At 37.4% G+C, this 20810-nt stretch overlaps 2 protein-coding genes across 2 annotated transcripts; one reads left to right on the top strand and one right to left on the bottom strand.

Moving 5' to 3' along the window:
* Nucleotides 1-20: 20 nt before the first annotated feature.
* Nucleotides 21-5307, top strand: nudt19 (nudix hydrolase 19). The gene is made up of 3 exons (XM_015378221.1): nucleotides 21-877; nucleotides 1968-2175; nucleotides 4486-5307. Exons 1-3 carry the CDS (start codon nucleotides 128-130, stop codon nucleotides 4701-4703), a joined length of 1176 nt encoding a protein of 391 aa, XP_015233707.1. The 5' UTR covers nucleotides 21-127; the 3' UTR covers nucleotides 4704-5307.
* A 5512-nt stretch (nucleotides 5308-10819) lies between these two features.
* On the bottom strand, nucleotides 10820-13061 carry rgs9bp (regulator of G-protein signaling 9 binding protein). The gene has a single exon (XM_015378229.1). It carries the CDS (start codon nucleotides 12777-12779, stop codon nucleotides 12042-12044), a length of 738 nt encoding a protein of 245 aa, XP_015233715.1. The 5' UTR covers nucleotides 12780-13061; the 3' UTR covers nucleotides 10820-12041.
* Between the last annotated feature and the right edge of the window lie 7749 nt (nucleotides 13062-20810).

Here is a 20810-nt window from a genome sequence, read left to right as displayed (position 1 = left end):
TGGCGCTAGTGGTGCATAACTCTTCAAACGTCACTTCCTCCAAAACAAATCAGAAGCAGCTGACTGTTGTTTCAAACTTTCACAAACCGCAAACCTTTTAAGTGTTAACCCCCCTGATAGTTTGAAGATGAACACCTCTCTGAAGCAGTGGAAGGAGGCGGCCACTCTCATCCTAACCGCGGGACGCAGGCTCGGTTTGGACACTTTGTCATCAAGGACACCGCTGGAAGGCAGCGGCTGCACGTCACGCTGCTCCCGCTTCGATTACGACGTGTTGTTACTCAAACGTAGCGCTCAAAGCACATTCATGCCTAACGCCTATGTTTTTCCCGGCGGTAAGCTGGATTCCTCTGACTTTTCAAGCGATTGGTTGGACGTCTTTAAATCCTTTCTTAATTCCCCTGGTTTTGGTTTGAGGAGCGTTAAGCAGCCAGCGGAGAGCAGACCCCCGATATTTGCCACCAACCGATTAAAACTCGGCTCTCCCATCCCTGGAGAGGTCGCTCTGCGAATCTGCGCTGTAAGGGAGACTTTTGAGGAATCGGGGGTGTTGCTTGTTGTGCCTAAAACAGAAGAGAAGCGCCTCATTGAAAGCTTCCAGGACACATTTTGCAGTCAGCATCACAGAGCCCATGAACTGGATGGTGATGAGCTCTCAAAGTGGAGAGCTCTGGTGAACAGGAACCCCTCCAACTTCATCAGGATGTGTCAGGAGTTGGAGGTGCTGCCCAACATCTGGGCTCTGCATGAGTGGGCGAACTGGCTGACCCCCAGCAACAGATATGGGAAGAGGAGGTTTGACACAGCCTTCTTCATGTGCTGCTTGCAGGAGATCCCCAGAACTCTGGAAGATGAGAGGGAAATTGAACGCTTTCAGGTGAGTTCAGAAATCTATAAAAAGTTAGACCTGAAAACATATCCTACAGATGCAGCTGAGGTTTGCTCGTTCTAAGTGCTGTTTAATTAATGTCAACAACAACAACACACAATAATAAAACCACGCACAAACACTTTTAGACTTTGGGAGGAAGCTGGAGTACCCAGAAAAAACCCACACATGCAGTGAACCGGCAAACTCTATGCAGAAATCCCAGGATACAGATCAATGCCAGGACCTTCTTCCTGCAGGGCAGCAGCGCTACACTGTGCCACCTTGAAGCCTATCATTAGAATTCATCCGTCCATTTTCTCCTGCTTATTCCTTCTCAGAGTCACGGTGGGGCCGGTCCTTATCTCCGGCAGTCTAAGAGCGAGAGGCGGGGTACACCCTGGACACACTCACACCTAAGAGAAATTTAGAGATGCCCATTAACCGAACAGTCATTGTTGTTGTAATGTGGGAGGACACCGGAGTACCCAGAGAGAACCCACACATGCACAGGGAGAACATGCAAATACCAAGCAGAAAGACCCTGGACCAGGAATCGAACCTGGAACCTTCTCCCTGCAAGGCAACACCACTACCATCATCTGAATTCTTAAGTTGAATTAACTGTCATCAAGTTTCATATATGATCCCGGGATCTGGATATCCAGGGCCTTTATCTTTCAAAACTTGACCTGAAGACTTGATCAGCATATTTAGCTAGGGATGAACATATAATTGAATTGGCTGTTGTGTGTTGTCCTTTGCCTTTAAATTATTTAAAGCAAATTGGTCGATGCTGATGAATCCCTTTCAGGAAATTGACGTATTATTTTTAATTAGTGCTCCATCATCTTGGAAATGTCATACATGTTATCACCAGTTTAAAACTAGTTTTTACTTACCATTTGATTTGTTTAATGTCTCTGGAAAATGTTTTAACTGTTTTGCTTTATCTCAAAGGTTAAAGATAACCAGCTTGATTGTCTAAAACATCAGCATATTCACCATATTAGATTATTGTGATTTTCTTAAGATTTCACAGACGTCAGGGAAAAGACGGCAGATTTAACCAAACTTTACCTCTTGCTCTGTGTCTAAGTGGTCGTCACCTTCGGAGATCCTGCGGAGCTACCAGGCGCGGCAGCTTTGGATCGCTCCTCCACAGTTCTACGAGCTTAGCCGCATCTGCCGCTTCCCACTGCTGAAAGAGCTCCACAGCTTCGCCTACCAGCGGGCCACGGAAGGCTGCGATCAGTGGATGCCTGTGGTTGTCCTGCAGGATCAGCAGCATATTTCACTTCTGCCAGGTGCTAATTATCTGCTATGTTTCTTCCAATAACTGATATTTAGAAGATAGACACTGTTGGATACCATGATCTCACAAGTTAGTTGGTTAGGATGACTGCTTTGAGTATAGCAATCTGACCATTACATCATCGCTATTTGAAACCAAATGTGGTAGGCTGATGATTTAACACACCACAGTATCACCCCTTGCTTCAAACCCCGTAATGACAGTATTTAAAGACTAAACAGATACCTTTTTCCCTCTGTAATGGCATTTTATGTTTTCATGTCTTGCATTTTCTGGTTAACTTTCAACCCACTTTGAGCCTACATGTAGAGTCATCCTCAGGGGCTTCACAGATTCAGCCTTTTGCTGAGCTTAAAAAATGCTTTTAAACATTAAATAGCTCTAACTTTCTTTTCGGTTTAAACCCAGCTTTAAGCAGCTTCACCGCCATTGGGCTGCTGCAGGTGAAGGAAAGCCTGTGTCTGAATCCAGGGTGATGAGTTCTAAAAAACAGGCTTTCTGTTTTGGCTTATCACTTATTAAATCACTTTTTTTTAATAAGTGATTGAATGATTAAGGCTTATAGATAATGAACTAAAACCACTAAAGACAGTTATTACAAAGGAGTGACTTTATCTAGTAGATGTATTACAGATGAGCAACCATGGTTCAGGAGGTTGGCATTTATCCTGCATCTGTGGATGAAAAGTAGTGTCCTCGGACTTAATAAAGTGCTTTATAAATACAGACCATTTACTATCTCTCTGAACAGTCTTATCAGAATATAACTCAAAGTCAATAATAAGAAATATTTTAAAGAGAAATCTGAAATATGTTTCTGAAAAAAGTTATTATTTCGTCACACTTTGTAACTGGTTGGGCGTCTGCTTTAATTACTGCATCAGTGCTGCATCATCAACCTGTATTATTGTAAATAAGTATAACGTCCTTTACATTGTTGGGTATGGATATTACCCATCTTCCACTTATAATATCCCAAAGCTTCATATTTAATAAAATGTTTATTAACTTATTTTCCACCTTTTCATCTTATCAGCCTTTTATAGTCTTGCAGTCAGTGTAATGTCTCTCTAGTTAAACTGTTGTTTTGGTTTAATATGTTTTTATTGTGACTGGCTGTAAGGTTAGTTTCCAATTTGGCATGCATATAGATCCAGTTATAGTTTAATCTATCCCAGTTATACCATGGGCATTGAAGCAGCCTCTTTAGGATAGGAATGCGACAACAATCCAGGTTATAGTCATTCCAAGAAAAAAGTTAAAAGCAAACTACTGGACTTTGTACAGAAATCATGAAATCAGCATCTCCATTTAGTTTGTCAACAGAAGGAGGCATGAAGTGCTTAAAATGTCCTGGTAGATAGATGTGTGGACTTTAGAAAACTTGGTGGTCCACTATGTTGGTCAGTATAACTACCAACCTAATATCATTTTAAGAAAGTCATAGCATAGTAGGCTGGTTGACATCATTGCTCATAGATTTTTTTTCTCTCAACATTCTTTCCCCTGTAATTTCTGTCACCATGGTGTTACAAACAGCCTGGACTTTTTTTTTTCTTTTTACCAGCGTTTTATTGTCATTACACTGTCACAAGTACAGAGCAACGAAATTAAGTCTATGGGAATGGGGCTTGAACACACAACCTCTGGATTCCAAGCTCTATGTCTTAACCACTAGGCCGCCACTCCCCAAAGCAGGCATTAGCATGAAGGGTCTTGCCTAAGGACCCACACTGGCAGCTCATTCCCCCCAGCTGGGAAATTAACCCAGGCTTCCTGTTTGCAGGATAGGTGAAAACAAAACAAAACAAAAAAAAATTGCCTGTCCGCTCTTTCTCCAGTCACTATGACATTGATTCCCAACTGAAATACAGAAGTTGCCTTTATCTAAAAGTCGTAGTTTGCTTGAATACAGCGCTTTGAACAGCTACATTTTAGCATAGACTTATCTTTTGAACATCTATAAAGTCAGCAGGCTTCCACACGTATGACCTTCTGATCCTGATTCAGACCATTTAGCACTCAGGGAACCTTTGCAGGCGTTTAGAGTTGATTGGCATATTATCCTGTAACACCACATGTTTCCATTACTTTCCTATTTAATAGTCACATTTTCTTCCAAAGTGGTTTTTAAGGGTTTTTATCTGTATGCATAATCATCAAAATGAAAAGGATTTACATACATAGCTTAGAGTTCCGTGCAGAAAATTCCTGATTGTTGCAATGTCTTTTTAATCCCTTTCTGATAATGGGTTTAGTAGCTACCTATACATGACTTCATGTTGTGTTGTCTTCTTCTTAGGAGACAAACTTTATCCTGTGGACTCTTCCAAGCAGGCAGTCGGTGATTTCCCCAAAGACTCTCGGATGGACGATTCACCTGATGATTCGAAGCTGCACCGTATACTGATCTCAGATCCTTACACTGCAACTCTACAGATCACTGTCAAACCCAAGTATAACCATCTGCACCCTGCTGTGGAGCAAACCTTCCCACAGAACTCAAAAAGTCAGCTTTAATAATAACTTAGAGATTTTCTCCGCTCTAGTGAAAAAGGGAGATTATTGTGAACTTTAGTGATAAGATATTTACAGGTGACTTTTAATAAATTATTACTGCATTTTCTTACTGTTGGTGTCTGGATCATCTTGAAGGCATCTCTTGGTATAAAGCTCTCCATCTTCTTCAGATGCAGTCAATTGAATTATTTGAAAAACTGTTGTTGCTAATCAGCCAAGTTCAGACAGGAGCTGTATTTGATCTTTGAATTTTATCCAGAGAAAAATTTCCAAAGAACAATGAACGAAATTAATAAAATATTTAAACTCTCAGCTGATAAACTTGTTTTGAGTATTTTTGCTTCAGATTTTATGCTTAAGCTACTGACTTCCAGGTGCTTTACAATGAAGAAATAGGAGATGCTGCATATTTTACAGCCATGGTTGGGCATCAGGTGACCGTTTATGTTTCCTGCTTGAGGAATCCTTCTCACTACTCTGTTCATCCTCAAATCATCTAGTCTAATAGGTATTTTTAGAATATTTATTTATGATGATTTTTTATGCTTCTAATAAAATAAATAAGTTGGAAATAAACATTTGTTTTCATTGTATAAAACCTGTTTTGTTGGCCTTTATTAAACCTTTACTAAACCTTTATTAAAATATTAGTAATAATAAAACATTTGAAATGCACTTTAGATTTCAAATGAAACCTCAAAGTGCTTCAGTTACAGGAAGCTCAACAATTCCAAGATATTAAAAAAAATCAAACATAAAGGTAAAATAAAATAAAAGGCAGTGTAAAAATTATTGTATTTTTTTTTTCTCTTCAATCTTTTTTTTTTTTATAAATAAAAATTTCTCTAAAGGAAAAGTAAAAGCGATTTCTGATGTCTCCAATCTTCAAAAGCATTTTTTTTTCCTTTTCTTTTTACTTACTATGTAGATGTTTTAAAATGTAAATGGGCAAACAGCCGTGTACTCATCAGCAGAAGTGTAGCACTTTTCAATGCGGTGCAAAACTGAAGTAGCCTTTTTTTTAACAATACCACATGTATTATTTAAAAAATTATCTCTGCTGTGTCCATTTCGTCAGTGATTACGTAAAATATTGTGTTGTGTGTTTAATTCATTCTTGGTCAAAACAAGAACCAAAACCGTATTTTTGCTGGTCCTCCGTAGGAGATATGTCAGTGATTAAAAGCAACATGCTTGTTTTAATAACGTGTATTTCAACAAAATCCCTGCAACTTTAAATCTAAATGTAATTTAGTGTTATTTTGTGTTTATTTTTGTTTTTCAAAGCAGGTGGCAGACATTTGTATAATGCTGCTTAGTCCTGTAGCTACATATCCATAGGAGTTACATGTTTAATTCTTTAGTGCTGCAGTAGTTCTGCCTCTCTGTTCAGTCCTATGCATTGGTGTATCTTCTCCGTTTTATTGAATTGTGTGCAGAACATAAAGTCATTTAAGTAAACATGCAAAACAGTTGATCTAAACTGACCTAGACGGAGGAAAGTCATCTAATAGACAGCAGAGGATCAAACTCATTGTTGTAACTGTTTGATGGATGTCCTTTTTTCCCAAAAAAGAATTAGTAACATCTTAGATGAAACTGTTTGCCTGAACTCACTGGTCACTTTTGCTGTTGAAATCAACCACAAAGAGTTAAAACTTTTATTCCTAGTATATTTTTGCTGAATTTATCACAATGAATGTAGAAATCTGCGTTTTTGGCTGTAAATCAATGCCTGCAGACAGTCAAAGCCACATAAACAAATGATGCTGTAATCAATGTAAGTCTACTGCTAATCAGAACATTGTTTTGCTTTGCTCAAATAAAAAAAAAAAAAAAACAGCAACTAAAATATTAAGTGTAAACTTTAAAGATGAGAGGAAGTGTGTTGATAATTTACTGCGCTGTGTCCCAGTGGGTTGCATTTATCAGTGGGGGAAGCACTGCATGTCTTCTACCTTTGCACATTCGGGGGTCTTCCTTTCTCACTGCAGTATTCTTCACAATAAGATAATGGTGGATGAGAAATAACGTCCATCAGATGTGTTATGTAGGAGTTACTGTATGTTACGTTTGCTTCTTTGATATGTAGTTTTATTCTTGTTAAGGCATTGCCAGCATTCTTATCAATGAACAGAGATACAGAACTTTCTGTCCTCATAGTTCTGTTTTCTACATCTGTCGTCAGACAAGGATCATATTAGATGCACCAGACAGCACCTCTTTAAATAAGAAAAAAATATAATGGAGGTGGACCGAGCTGATGACTTTTAAGAAAGTTAAAGAAATGCAGCATCATGCTACACTTTATGCTTCCCTTCTAATAAACCAGTTCAGTGTGACCTTTTATAGAGAAGTCTTTCAAAGATGGGGGCTTTTTTTTTTTAATGCTCTTCTGTATGGCTATGAGTGTAAAGTTGTCCATCATATAATTATTTTAAAAAAAATTGGGTAAAACCTAGAGATGTTTTGAAAAATTGCACAATTTGAGTGAACAAGTCCATTTCAAGTGTAGCACTATGACATAATACACGTTTAGTATTAAAGCTTATCCTGATGCCTGCTTTAAATAACATTTTTTGTAAACTCATACTTTCTATCTTTGTCTTAAGAATCTGAGTGCAGTTTTGGATTTTTTTTTATTTATAAACATACGCTCCAAAAAGGATCTAGAACTAAGTAAAAAATTCCTAAATTCAGTGTGTTTACACTTAATTTGAGAAGGTAAATAAGATGATTTGCCAATGTGATGAGTATACTTATTCTTAAAATAATTAGATAATATGCATTTGAAATATGACAATGCTATTGTGTTTTCTTATTTTAAATGTAAATTGTCTTGTTCCACTTGCAAAATGTCTCACTCTCTTCCTCAATTCAGGAACAAATGACTTTATTTAGATTTCAATTTTATGCAGTGTATGACAGCCTGAAAAAAAGCACTGAAAAAACAAACAAAAGAGATTATTTAATACTTTTTGCCCAACTGATCACAGTGTTACTGTGTCACCTGTAAGACCATTAATTAAATCTGACCTAAATGAAACACTTCCATCCAGCGATCTTATACATAACCAGCTGCTTTGGGCATTTTGGCATATTTCTTACAGCAAGAGACAAGATGTTGACATTTTGTCTTCTTGTTGATCCTTCTGCTTCGGTGTGTGTGTGCGTGTTGGACGGCAGTGACGGAAAGGGGGAGGCGAGTTGAAATAGCACCGCTCTACCTTCTGTGCTGTTTGCAGTCTGTTAAGGGTTTCTATGGAAACCCACAGCCTTGGAAACCTTGCATCGAAGTCCAGAATAAGTGCCTGAGCTCTGGTCTGTTTCTGCCCTCGGAGTGTATCTTACCTCTGTGATTCAGCTTGTTGTCTTGAATCTGTTCAATTCATATTACCTGGAGTTTACAAGCAATAGTTTAAATGGTTAAATGTCTCTTGATCATTAAAAAAGACAAACTCACCTTCAAAGAATAATTGAAAAACTCTTTATTTAATAATTCAAGGGAAGAGACATTATTGTCTAAAATTCTTTAATTTCCCCACATGTTTAATTTATTAAAATTTTCATATATTTTATCTCTAGGAGTAGCAAGAAGTGTGTCATGACTTTGGAGCCCAGATAGCTGAGGTTAATGAGTCATTCCTACAGAACTTGTGAAAAAACTACAATAATAAACAGCATGTCTGTAAGCTCATTGTGACTCAGATGTAGACTCATCAGCCACTGATTTCTATTCAAGGTCATTTCACAAATGTAGTCAGCGTATTTTATTGTGTTGCCACATTTCTCTTTTTAACCAATAACCAAAATGTATTCTAAAAACAAAAGAAAGCACTGAGAGACAGAAAAAAAGTTTTTACCCAATATTTTTTTAAGCTGAAAAATAAAAGTTGACCAAATGCCGAAAAACAAACCTTAAACCAGTTTCCTGTTGGGAATTTGCCAGTACACCTGTTAACACCTTGATAAAGACCTTTCTGTTTTATTTTTACCAAAGTGAGGGCTGTTTATTTTTTATTTTTTAGCTCTTCTGGCATTTAATAAATGCCTGGTGTAATCAGTAATGATACTTTTATATCCAGAGCTCTATTTGTTGTCAATTTAATTTCGAGTCAATGTTTATTTTCTTCTTTTCAGAAAGGTGAATAAAGAAATCCATAATTTCAGATTTAAAAATGTTACAACAGACACAAAGACAAAGTTATTGAGTGATTAGGTCTTAAACCTTTAGTTGGTAAAATTAAGTTTCAAACTTGTATTTTTATATTAATATTAATTCAATACTTTAATGTTATTTCACCAAAACTAAGGCAGCTGCTATTGTTTTTTTGTTTTTTTTAATATCCCAAGTTTTTTGTTCCCCTTCAAGAAGTGTTTATTTTTAATAGTTTCAGTTAAAGTATGCAAAATATCTTTGATGTTAACATATCTGCAAGACAATTTATAACCTAGATAATCAAATAAAAGACTAATCTGTAGGATTTTAAAGCAATTAAGTATTTTATATAGGCGATACTTCTGCAATGAAAATGGTCCGTGCTATAAAAATTATTATTTAGATCGCAATTTATTAGCTTTTAACATTTTATACTCATGTTTGTAAAAGTGTATTGTTATTGTCTGTGAGTCATCTCTTCACTGTCCTAAAAACACAACCTTTGTTTTTTTCTAAATAGATACAATCTAAGCCAGAATTATACCAGTTAGTTGTAATTTTGTAAAAAAAAAGAAAAAACTGTAACAAAAATACACATACTACCCTTTTAATGTAGAAAACCTATTTGAGTTATAGAACTGGTAAATATTCAAAGGCCTGCAAGGTCATTTTTCACAGACTGGAAGGAAAAAGGAAAAGAGTACAGTTGATTTTGAATAAGAATTAGTACAGATATTGGCAACAAACAAGGATATAAAAACAGCTTAACAGATGGAAGTAGGATTTTTATACCAAACTTGGTTGATTGATTGATTGATTGATTGATTTATTGATTGATTGATTGATTGATTGATTGATTGATTGATTGATTGACCAAATGAGTGCTTTCTAGTCTAACCTTACATGACACTTATTTGTAGCTGCGTTGGAAATCAATAATCAAAGGCTGGAAAGCATCAGTCTCAGTATAATTAATCTATATAATGTGTCTCTCCTAGTAAATGATATACAATCTTTAACTTGTTGAACGGTATGTAACCTATACAATAACTTATAAATGAAAAAAAAAAGGTCCGGCTTTATTGGATGGTTATATAACATTTTACAGTGACTGCCATCATAAAACATTATATTTTCTCTGCCATTTATATTTATTGGCCAAGATAAATGGCTGCCATTTATAAAAATGAATAAGCTGTTATTAAATGTGTTGATTATTTCTTAATGCAGCTAATGCCAATGCAATACCAGGAATTTACTAATGACCTGATGAGGGGCCTGTTTGCATTAAATTAACACTGACTTTGGCAGGCTTTTCATCAGACGTCCCATAAAAGTCCTGTCTTGCGTAGGGGGTTTCTATAAAAAACAGTTCAACTTTTTACAGTTTTCCTAGGCTTTAATAATTTATGTTTTTAAAGCCTTCAAAATGTTAAAATCTAAGCTTTATGTTTAATCTGTTCAATAGAATCTCTAATTACATGGAGACTGATGATGTGCTGTCACAATGTTGATGCATTCTTCATTAAAGCTTAGCTTTGAACAGTTTATGTTCTCCAGTATAGCGCTTGTCAAACTTGGAAAAACATCAATGTTAGCATAGTTTAAATCTTATTTTTACTCTTAATGTTTTTATGCAAATTTTTTTTTACTGATTAAAATACCTTTAAACAAAAATATTCCTCAAGACTCCAGCAAATCTTTTCTTAAAAAAAGACCTGATGATTTTTTCATCCAAGGAACAATTTTATTTTTTGATTTTTAGTTGGTCATCTTGTTTTTTAGATGAATACCAAACACATCTAAATACATTTTCTCTGAACTTTAATCATTGTTTCACATTTTTAATATTGGAAGCTATGTGTCAATTCCACATCTTTATTATTTTTTTTTATATATATAGTTTACTAAGTTAATTTTAGCCTGGGACAATTATCCCATTACTTGTAGACTTGCCTTCGTGCCAGTCCAAAAATATCTGCAAAGACTCTTACATTTAAAACTATTAAGGAGCTGAAGGAGCATCTGTGTCACTCTCCTTTAACGATAATTTAACACTAAGGTTGTTAAGTCTGGGACTAATCCCCTGCTTGAAATACCACTAAGGGCATTAGATGTATGTATCTCCAGCTTTGTAGTGAAGACCCACTGGATCTGACATTTGTCCCAACCAGCAGTGATAAGATTTATGTCAAAGGCAACAAGGCATTGTCACATGGCATAGATACAATGCACATAGATGTGTAGCACCAGATCTATTTGAACTTAAAACACATTCTCAAGTGAGTTTCAAAATTTTATTATAATAAATATACTAGATTATATTTACATGACCTGAAACTGCAGTATGGACTGTATGTACAAATCTTCCATTCACATGTAATGTTTTTACATTCAAAACTGCAAGAAAACCCTGAATAGAAAGAACTGGCTTAACAGTGAAAAGGTGCAATAACAAATGACAGTGCACATCTCATCCTCCTCATGCAGCCGCTGAAATTTGATCGAGTTGAGTGAGACGCAGGTCCATTACAGTGCGGTTGCAGAGATTATTATGATGCATTAAAATTGTGCTGACAGGAGTGTGGAACAGTGCGGATTTGTGCACACCCTACCAAAGTGATGAGTTGGGATTAACTGCTGGCTCTAGTTTCCAAAGGCATATAAAACATGAACCGTATTTTTAGAGTAGATGTTTCTCCTGTTGTTTGGACACATCTGATTCTTCTGGATGAAAGTGAGACTTTAAAGCATCAGTCAGATGGACATCACCGGGGATACTTAACCATCGCCAACATTTACGCTTGAGCTTTTCCACTAATCCATTTGGATTACGTGTGGTGTATATCCCCTTGATGGCCAGACACTATCACGTAATTTTTGACTATTTTTTTTTTCCACTCCTCCAAAAATACTTGACCTATTCCCCCTCCAAACGGCTTTAAGGACTCGTGGCCATTCTCTCTCATGGGCACACTGACTTTAATGTACTAGTCTATGTTCTATTAAGTGCAACTCCTTTGCTCCATCAAATACATTCACAAATCCATAAGATTTATAACTTTGGGTAATATTTTTTTTCACTGCTCCAAGACCTCCCTCTCTGTCTTGTGAAGCTCTTGCCTTTTCACACGGCTTCCTACTGTGGAAGAAGGTGTCCTTCTTGCTCAGATAGATCCCTACATATTGACAACTAAGTATCCCAGGACCAGAGCGACAGCTACGATGATGAAGAACACCACCACGGCGCCAATGGACGCAGAGCTCCCCTCCCTGCCATTTCCACCTTCATCATCTTTGGGCTCCTCTTCGCAGATGGAGATCACACCCACGGAAGAGTTCCCCACACTCATGTTGGATTTGAGCTCCGCGCCCGCTTCCTGTTTGGCCACCACCGCCCATGGTGCCACCTGAACCTTCATCTCCATCTCCTCCATCATCTGGCTCACCTGGGTGATCTCGCTCTGCAGGTCCCTTAGGTCCGCCGTGTCGATGTTACTGTCCGCCTCATACTTCATGTTCTGGACGCTCATGGCCCGGGCGGCCACCGCATTGGTGCTGCCAGTCATGCCCGTCTGGATGAGGTGCCTGGTGGGCACTTTAAGCGGAAAGTCCTGCCCTATCTCCAAGGATCTCTTCATGTCCACCTCCAGAAGCTCCATGCTGCTGGAGAACAGTACCCACAGGCGCTCGTACTCCGCTCGGTCCTCTGTGCTGATGGTTTTGTCTTTGAGCAGGGTGGTCAGTTTAGTCCTGTTGGCCACAGCCAGCTCCTGAGCTTTTTTGCGGGTCTTCTTCAGCTCCTCGCGAAGGTTCTGGGAATCTGATGTGCTTCCCAGAGCGATGACCAGGTGCCTGTAGCAGGCTGTGACTTTGTTCAAAGCATCCAGCATTGTTTTACACTCCTCTTTCCCCATGACTGGTGAAAAAATATATATTATACTCCTTTTGAAAATGTGAAACAACAAACTAAAGTATTTTAGGGTGAAAAAGTGAGGTTAGTGGAGGTGCCTAGGTCCCTCTCCTCAGTTCAGTCTCCACGCCTGCTCTACAAATCCACACAGTGCTCCAGTCAAAGGAAAAGCATCCCTATCCATGCTCCCTCCTGCACCAGCAGGCACACAGAGCGGCTTAGAAAGAAAAGCTTCCCTCACCTAAAAGGCTTTAGGTTACATTTGCGCTTCCTCAAACGGCATCACAGCCCGTCTCCAGTAGATAGTGGGAAACAATCCGAGATTTCTGAGGCTGTGATCCACAATCAGCTACAGGTGCTCCGACATCCGCCAGTGTTCGGGAATAACGCGGCAGCAGGGAGAAAATGCTGTTTTCATTCAGCACAAAGAGAGGAGGCTGCTGGGCGCCCACCGCCAGGAGCGCATCTAGCCATGGCGCCTGGGCGCGGCGCTGTTCATCTGCGTGGGGAGCTGTCCACTTCTCCACCCGTGTCGATGGTGTTTAAATAGCAGAGAGCGCTTCCAGCGGTCACATGTGAACGCAGAGCAGGGCCATTCAGAGGGCAGGTGAAGGGATTACACAGGCAGCTGCTTTAGCTGCGTCCTGTCATTGGCTGCTCTGTCCACAAAATGGGCTGAAAGCTGGATTTCTAACATACACCCCCCCACCCCCCAAAAATGCTAGAACATTTTTATTTTTTAAAAAGTCATTCCTGACCTACTGTAGTGATATCCTGAAACTAACTCATTTTAATATTAAACATCACAATGTGTATTTCTGTAATTTCATTCAGCCAATGATTTTTTTTGTTTGTTTTCCATGATACACTTTACAGTTGATATGACATGATAACAGGTATTGCCTGCTTTAAGTGTGAAACAAAGCTTCTTAAATGCAAAGGCGTAGCCAGAAGATTTCTATAAGGGTGGCCAGACAGTAACCAATGTACACTGAAGGCGGTACCCAGGAGTGGATCTAGATGAGGGGCCAGGGGTGGCCATGGCCACCCTTAGCTAATCATTAGCCTCTCCTACCATTTTTTCCCTCTACTACAGACGATGGCAGCAGTAATACTCTGAAGGGGATTGTTCAAGCTTATTAAACATTTAAATTTTTCATATATTAACAACTACTTGACAACAGAAACACTGTGGTTAATGTTGCACATCAATATACAAACATGAAAGATGATAGATACAGAACATCTCTCACAAATATACACGCATATTTATACTTGTATGTTGTCTAAATTGGTTATGATTGTCAGGATTTGCTTGTGGTTTGTGGACCCAAATGCAGAGGCAGGGAAGCAGAGGTGAGTTTCTTGATGATTTAATGATGAATAAACAAAATACTGAACACAGAGGCAGGAAATCCAAAAATCAAAACATGAAAACAAAGTCAAACAAACCAGAAACCATGGAGACATCAGGGGGAAGACTATTACGAGGAGGAAGACTCAGAGAGTCGGAGTTGGAGGAAGTTTGACGAGGAACCAGCACTGAGGAACTGAACAGAGGGTGTATTTATGGGAGACTGAAACAAAGAGAGGACTAAGGAGCAGATTGGGAGCAGGTGTGAACATGGCAGACGGGAAAAGAGCTAGAGAAAGAAGAGAACACAAGAGGGCAACAAGTAAAAACCTGAAAACAACCAGAAAACACAACAAAATAATTAAACCACTAAAACAAGAAAACATGGAGCAAAGTAAAACTCAAAACTCAAAAGAAAACATAAAAGAACCAGAACTATGACAATGATTCTGTGTCATATACAAATTGAATGGCTTGAGCGGTGGTTCTTAATCTTTTTTTTTTATATAAAAGACTCTTTCATGACTGCAGAGACTTAAAATATTGCCTTCTTCCACCAAAAAACACCTACTTCTGAAAAGAAATTGAATTCTGTATATGATCATTTTCATGTGAATATTTACATTATTAATGTGATTGTTTTTTGTCAGTTTATTGTTGATATACTAAAAACTGAAAAATCATCAACCTGACCACCCCTGGCCCCACTTAGCTCCGCCCATGCTCCAAAAACCAACATTTCAGAATTGTTTTTATTAACACTTAAAAAATGTAAGTGCCAATTATACCTTTATGTGAAGACATTTAGGACCTATATTGATAAAGCATGCATTTGACTTTTTAAGACTAGCATACTTCATAGATTTCACTTAATAGGAGTGTTTGATGCCACAACTACTGCCCTCAAACATTATTCAGACCACCAACTATGGCCGCCGCTGTACACATCATCAGCTGGATAATGTGTTGTTAGTTAGTTGGCTCCTGCTGTGCCAAGAGGCATGAGGCAGATAAGAAGGCTGTGAGGGATTTTCCTTCTTTGCTCTTTCTACAATATTGAAGCGGATGGGGCCTAATGATCCATTGACTGCAGTGTAGAGCTAATGGACTAAAGAGCAGGGGATGCCTCTAGGCAGAGAGAGGAATCATTGTTTGTCTATGACAATTTACTCTTTATCTTTGCTGCAGTAAAAAAAACTGCTTTGGTCATGAAACTGCATGCATAGTTCTCACACTATCATTATAATCTAAAAATGTCATATTTGTCTGAATATTATGGGGTTAAAAGAGGAAGAGGTTTGGTATGAAGACCTGCAGACTAAACCACCATGAACATGCAATTATAGATCCAGTTACTCCTGCTTTATAGCCTCTTCCAGAACTGCTAAAGGAAAAAGGAAAATGTCTCTGTGTGTTTTTCTGTAATGAGATTGCAGATCATCTGAGCTGTTGGACTCAAGTGTGTTGGATGAGTCAGACATGAGGTGGTCTGATTGCTCTCAGAGTGAACACATCAGAGAAAATTTGATCTTTTTTTGTTTTATGCACAGGTTCCCGCAATGCTCTCATACGCAAGCAAGTACCAGAAGCCAGAGAGGTTACTCATACTTTTACACAGACCAGAAACACACATAGAATAATCACACTTTAATTATTGCTGTGATTTGGAAAAAAGCTGGAATATCTCATTCGAAATTAGTAATCTGTGTCACGTCAGTTTAATAGTATAAGACTGCTGTAATGTAAATCCTTTGTTCTTCCACTGTACTTGTCAACGAAAGTTACAGCCAGAGGCAAAGAATTAAATGAATCTTTTTTTTTTTTTGTTAAATGTATCAGAAGCATCTATGCTCACTACTTTAAAATCATAGATTTGGGGAGAGATGCAGTCTAGTCCATTTAAATGGTTGAATGCAAAACTAAGAAATAAAGACATCAGCAAATCTCATAGAAAGCAGCTGCTGCCTGATGCCCATCGCTTTAATGAGTTATAGGGTCTTTTTTAGTATAAAATATCTTTTTTTTAACTGGAAAATACATACCACAACTTCTTCTACTATTTCTGGGAAGTGATGTTCCAGCAAATCAGCTCAAGATTAGATTGTAGATCCTTAAGAACACCACAAAAAACTATGAGCATCATTTTAAACTGCACCCTCGACGGGTTTCTAGTCATTTGCTGGATGCATACTTATAGCTATGGATTTACATAAGCTACAGATACCTAACTTAAAAGTCTTTTATGGGACTGTGGGAGGAAAAGGGAGTTACAGTAGAGACATCAGGTGTGCACAGTAAGAATATGACTACAAACCACCTTACCATAAATCAAAAGTGCTAACTTCTGTGCCAGCATGGATTCCTCCATTGTATTTGGAAGGAGTAAAGGAAAATACTTTAATTATTCAATTAATGAGTTCAAAAATGATTACATTACTAACTCTAGAGCCCCTAAAAACCTCAGCTGCTAACAATTTAAATATACATATGATTTAAAGTCTCTTAACAAAGATTTGGACCCAGTCACTTTTGATATAGATAAGGTTAGAATTTGGATTAACTCAATTTAATGGGTATTTATAATTCCACAAAGTTTGAAAAATAATATTTTTCTAGATTTCTCTTTTTTTCTTAAATTTGTCTTCATTAAGATCTTAATACTCAAAGCTAAGTAAATCTTACTTATTGGATTTATTCTGTCCTGCTTACTGAATGGATGTAATGATTTATTATTCAGCTTTTACAAGATTTGCCAAGATGTGTTGGGGTTTAAATCAAGGTCTGGTGTTGAATTTTTCCTATTTACTAATTTAAAAAGATTCAATTTATGTTCTAGCTAACTTGCTTCTATGAAGCCATTGATTTACTTATTTATTTTCTCATTTATTTATGTATTGTTGGTCTTAATGGGTAAATGTTTCCTGCTGTACCGAGACATTTGTCTTTTATATGTGTCAATCCTAAAATTGTTACCTCAATTATTTAAATATTACTTTATCAATGTTTTTACCATATTTTTAACACAAAGGATGTCAAAAAACTTAATTTTTTCCCTAGTCCACTTTTCCACGAGACATTTTATCTCTTTTTTAATGTGATGCTCATTTTCTAATAAAAAGGACAATAAATGTACATTAACGTTTCCTTTGGGACAAGTAGGAAATATTTGCTCTGCTATTAGATGTCGTATCAACACCAAGAGCTAAGTATTCCCTTGAAGCCAAACAAAATCTGCAGACTAAAGACTGATGCCTTCAAATGATTCATCCTTAATCCAGATTAACACATTTCTGAAACTCTCAGGATTATGAGTGTTATAACCTACACACTAATGGATCTTTTAATGTATAATTTCAAATGCTTAGCTAGACATTTTTTTTTTACCGTACAGTATATGGTTGCTGTTTTTAGCAGGAAATGGAGCTCTGCATTAAAATGTCAATGACTCTCATCTTAAACCCTTGTGGTAATCTAAGGAGAAAAATATCTGGCCCCACTTAAGTCAAAGTTTACTTCCTGCTGAAAAGAAAAAGGAAAACAAAAACAAATACACAGGCACCTTAATATTGCACTTACCATCCAACCTAAAGAACAAAATATCAAGGATCAGATTCAGACATGAACAATATCCTGTCAGACAAAGAACAAGGGTCTTCATGCTGAAAGATAGTTTCAGTTCAGACGTATAAATAAACTGATTCCATCCTTTTACACATTTATTGAATGATTTCTACTAGTGTGATCGTATTTGGGAAGCTTATGATTTATTACAGGTACGTTTTTCATGCAAACCATTAAAAACCACAGTTTTCAGACCTTTTGTAAAACTAATTCGAATGTGGGTAAATATATGTAAGTCTTAGAGACTGTGCATATTTCCATTCTGTCTATGAGATTGACTTCACCACATTTACTTTAATAATCATTTGACGTTATACATCAGGTATCATTTAACCTTGGACATATTAGAGATTAGACTTGTAATTAAAAAAATGAAACAAATTAAAATTACATTCATGCCAGGAATGGGTGCATACAGACCTCTGTCTGGGGTTTTGTGTTAAAAATACTTTTTCTTAAAGCCCTCTTAATGCACCACTCAAAACATCCTGGGAGATGAATCAGCAACTGGATAATCTCCCTGTAAAGCATTAAGTTAACATAATCGTAACAGAATTTGATCTGATATTACTGTTGCAGAGGAAGTACTACTTAAAAAGCTAAAAATCACAAACTGGTCCCAGATTAAGGTTTTGGATTATAGCACATTCCAGTCTGTTTAAAGGGGATTTAGCAGCCCTCAGATTGCATAGAGGTTAAGAGATCAGAGATGAGAGCTGTAAAGTCGAGGTAATAAGAAAAAAATTAAAAGAATCAGGCAGTTAGAAAGATGGAGACAGAGCAGTGAGAGAGGATGAGTGTGGAGTAGAGAGACAGAGGAAGTTGGTCTTTGTTGAATTATTGATAAATCTCATCTACCATTTGCCCTGATGCACGCTGCACGGAGTGGAGCAGAGGTGAGCCATGAGTCATCCCTTCACAACGGTGCAGACTCTTTACTTACCTTTGACCCATGTCTACATGCACACAGATGTGTTTGTAGTGCAAGACCACATAGGTTGACTGACAGTGATTTATTAATGATGACTCACAAGCCTATCAGCTTTATTCTCATTTGAAACCGATCCAGCACTACCTCTTAATGAATAATCAATTAAAAGTTTTTTATTACGAAACATTCTCACACGCATTCATCAGCATTCTCACACGCAGTTGCTGCATGCAAAAATTTCCTCCCGTGACAAGTAGGCATAAAACAAGACTATCTATGTCAACCAGAGCAAAGCGGAAATCTGGCAATTATACGCTATGAAAAGGAAAGCAAAGCTCATCTTAAAAACCTGTAACGACAAAGCACTTTGTATTGATCACTACTAACATAATGCAGTTCATAACAATGCGTTGTGGGATGTGGAGGCTTTGCTGCTGTATCTGCATGTAGAAAGATATATGTAAAGATGGGTCAAGGGTTGGACAGGACAGTTGAAGCTGTTGGCTTATTTGAGCTTTTCTAAGTCAAATAACAACTTGTCATTTAGAATGAGATTGGGAATTTTATTGACCCACTTTGAAGCCTCGGTTCCTCTTTATTCAGCCATCCTGTCATAGATTCCTTGCTGTGTTTCAGATCTTCATTCTGTTCCATGACAGTTTTCTCTAAATCTCCGCTCTCAAACTGTACATTTTGATCCTGAATACAATACAAATACTTCTTTGTTAGTAGACTGACTGTATGGTAGTGGCTGCAAAACATGCCTTAAATATTACTCCTGCACCACTGTGCTTGAAACTAGTTGTAAAGAGTTTGTGTTGGTATTGTGCTTATTCTGATAAACACTTTAGTGTCCAATGTTTCTACTCTTGTCTCATCTGTCCAACGGATATTGTTCCAGAAGGGTTGTGGCTCATTGTGGCTCACTGTTAGTAATTTTTTTAAGATGAATGTTTTTTTTTTTAGCAAACTCTTACAACCAAGCCTGATTTTTTTGGTCTTGTTTCTACTCCATAATTGATTATTATTAACATGGTGACAGACCCTGTAGAGTCTACAGGATTTTTATTTTTTTTATGATTTCTCCAAGCATTGCAAAATCTGACCTTAAGGTGAATCATTACCTGAACAACCACCAGTCCATGGAAGATTGCCAACTTCTGACTAATCTTTTTTATTTTAGAATAATGTAGTTGCAGTATTTTAATGGCGAAATGGCCAAGACAATTTCAGGACAACATTTTTTTAAGCTCTAGTGGTTTTTATTTTTGTATATTTTTTTAAAGTTGGCAAATATAGTAGAGATTGGGTTTAGAGAGAGAGGGACAGGACATTGGGAAAAGGGCACCAGGCCAGGACTCAAATCTGTGACGGCCGTGTTGAGGAAAAAAAAAAAAAACGCAACCAGCAAATCATCCTAGCATTATGCTGACCAAAACCTGAATAGTCAAGACCCAGAAACAGCAGGAAATTGTTCTTTTTGCAAATGACGATGAACTTAATAAACTTATTATCAGCTAATCAAGGGTATTTGGTCAGTACCTGAAGATGTATCTACCTCCCAAATTCACAAAGAATTGCCCCATCAATGCATCTGAAGTCGTTGAAACTTTTTAATTCCACATCTGTATTAACCTTGCTGTTTTAGTCCAAATGATTCATTCTTTGCTTTGGTTGTAACAGAAACATAATTTCCTTTCTCTGATATTTTCATTAAGCTCCAATTGGGGAAAGGGGGATTCCTTTGGAAGCATTAAAAGTTCACCTTCTAAGATAAACAAAAAGCCCAGATCTCCATGTAAATAAGTCATGATTAACAGGCCTCCTTTTAAAGCATGGATATCTTGAAGCATTTAGCTAAACAGAATAAGCCTCTATGTTGTGCTACAGTAGCTCCACAGTATGGCTTCTATGTTCAGATGGACCACAATGATCCATGACATCTGTTGGGTCAAGGCTTAGCTCTAATCCAATCCCATCAAGGTAAACCATATGAGGTGAGCTACAGACAACCCAGTAGAGGATTGGCGAGTGTAAAAAGAATAGATAAATAAATAGATAAATAACGAAAAATAAATAAATAAAAATAAATAAATATCAACAGCTTGCCAAAATTCATGCCCATTACC

The sequence above is a fragment of the Cyprinodon variegatus genome, unplaced genomic scaffold (assembly GCF_000732505.1).
Source record: "Cyprinodon variegatus isolate N-32 unplaced genomic scaffold, C_variegatus-1.0 Scaffold167, whole genome shotgun sequence".
Taxonomy (NCBI): Eukaryota; Metazoa; Chordata; class Actinopteri; order Cyprinodontiformes; family Cyprinodontidae; genus Cyprinodon; species Cyprinodon variegatus.
This window is presented reverse-complemented; position numbering and strand designations above follow the sequence as displayed.

Bases quoted from the DNA above. Each gene is read 5' to 3' on its own strand.
- nudt19 (XM_015378221.1), top strand. From the start codon at position 128: ATGAACACCTCTCTGAAGCAGTGGAAGGAGGCGGCCACTCTCATCCTA. The intron at 878-1,967 runs GTGAGTTCAGAA...TCTGTGTCTAAG, and splicing joins GGGAAATTGAACGCTTTCAG to TGGTCGTCACCTTCGGAGAT. The intron at 2,176-4,485 runs GTGCTAATTATC...TCTTCTTCTTAG, and splicing joins GCATATTTCACTTCTGCCAG to GAGACAAACTTTATCCTGTG.
- rgs9bp (XM_015378229.1), bottom strand. From the start codon at position 12,779: ATGGGGAAAGAGGAGTGTAAAACAATGCTGGATGCTTTGAACAAAGTC.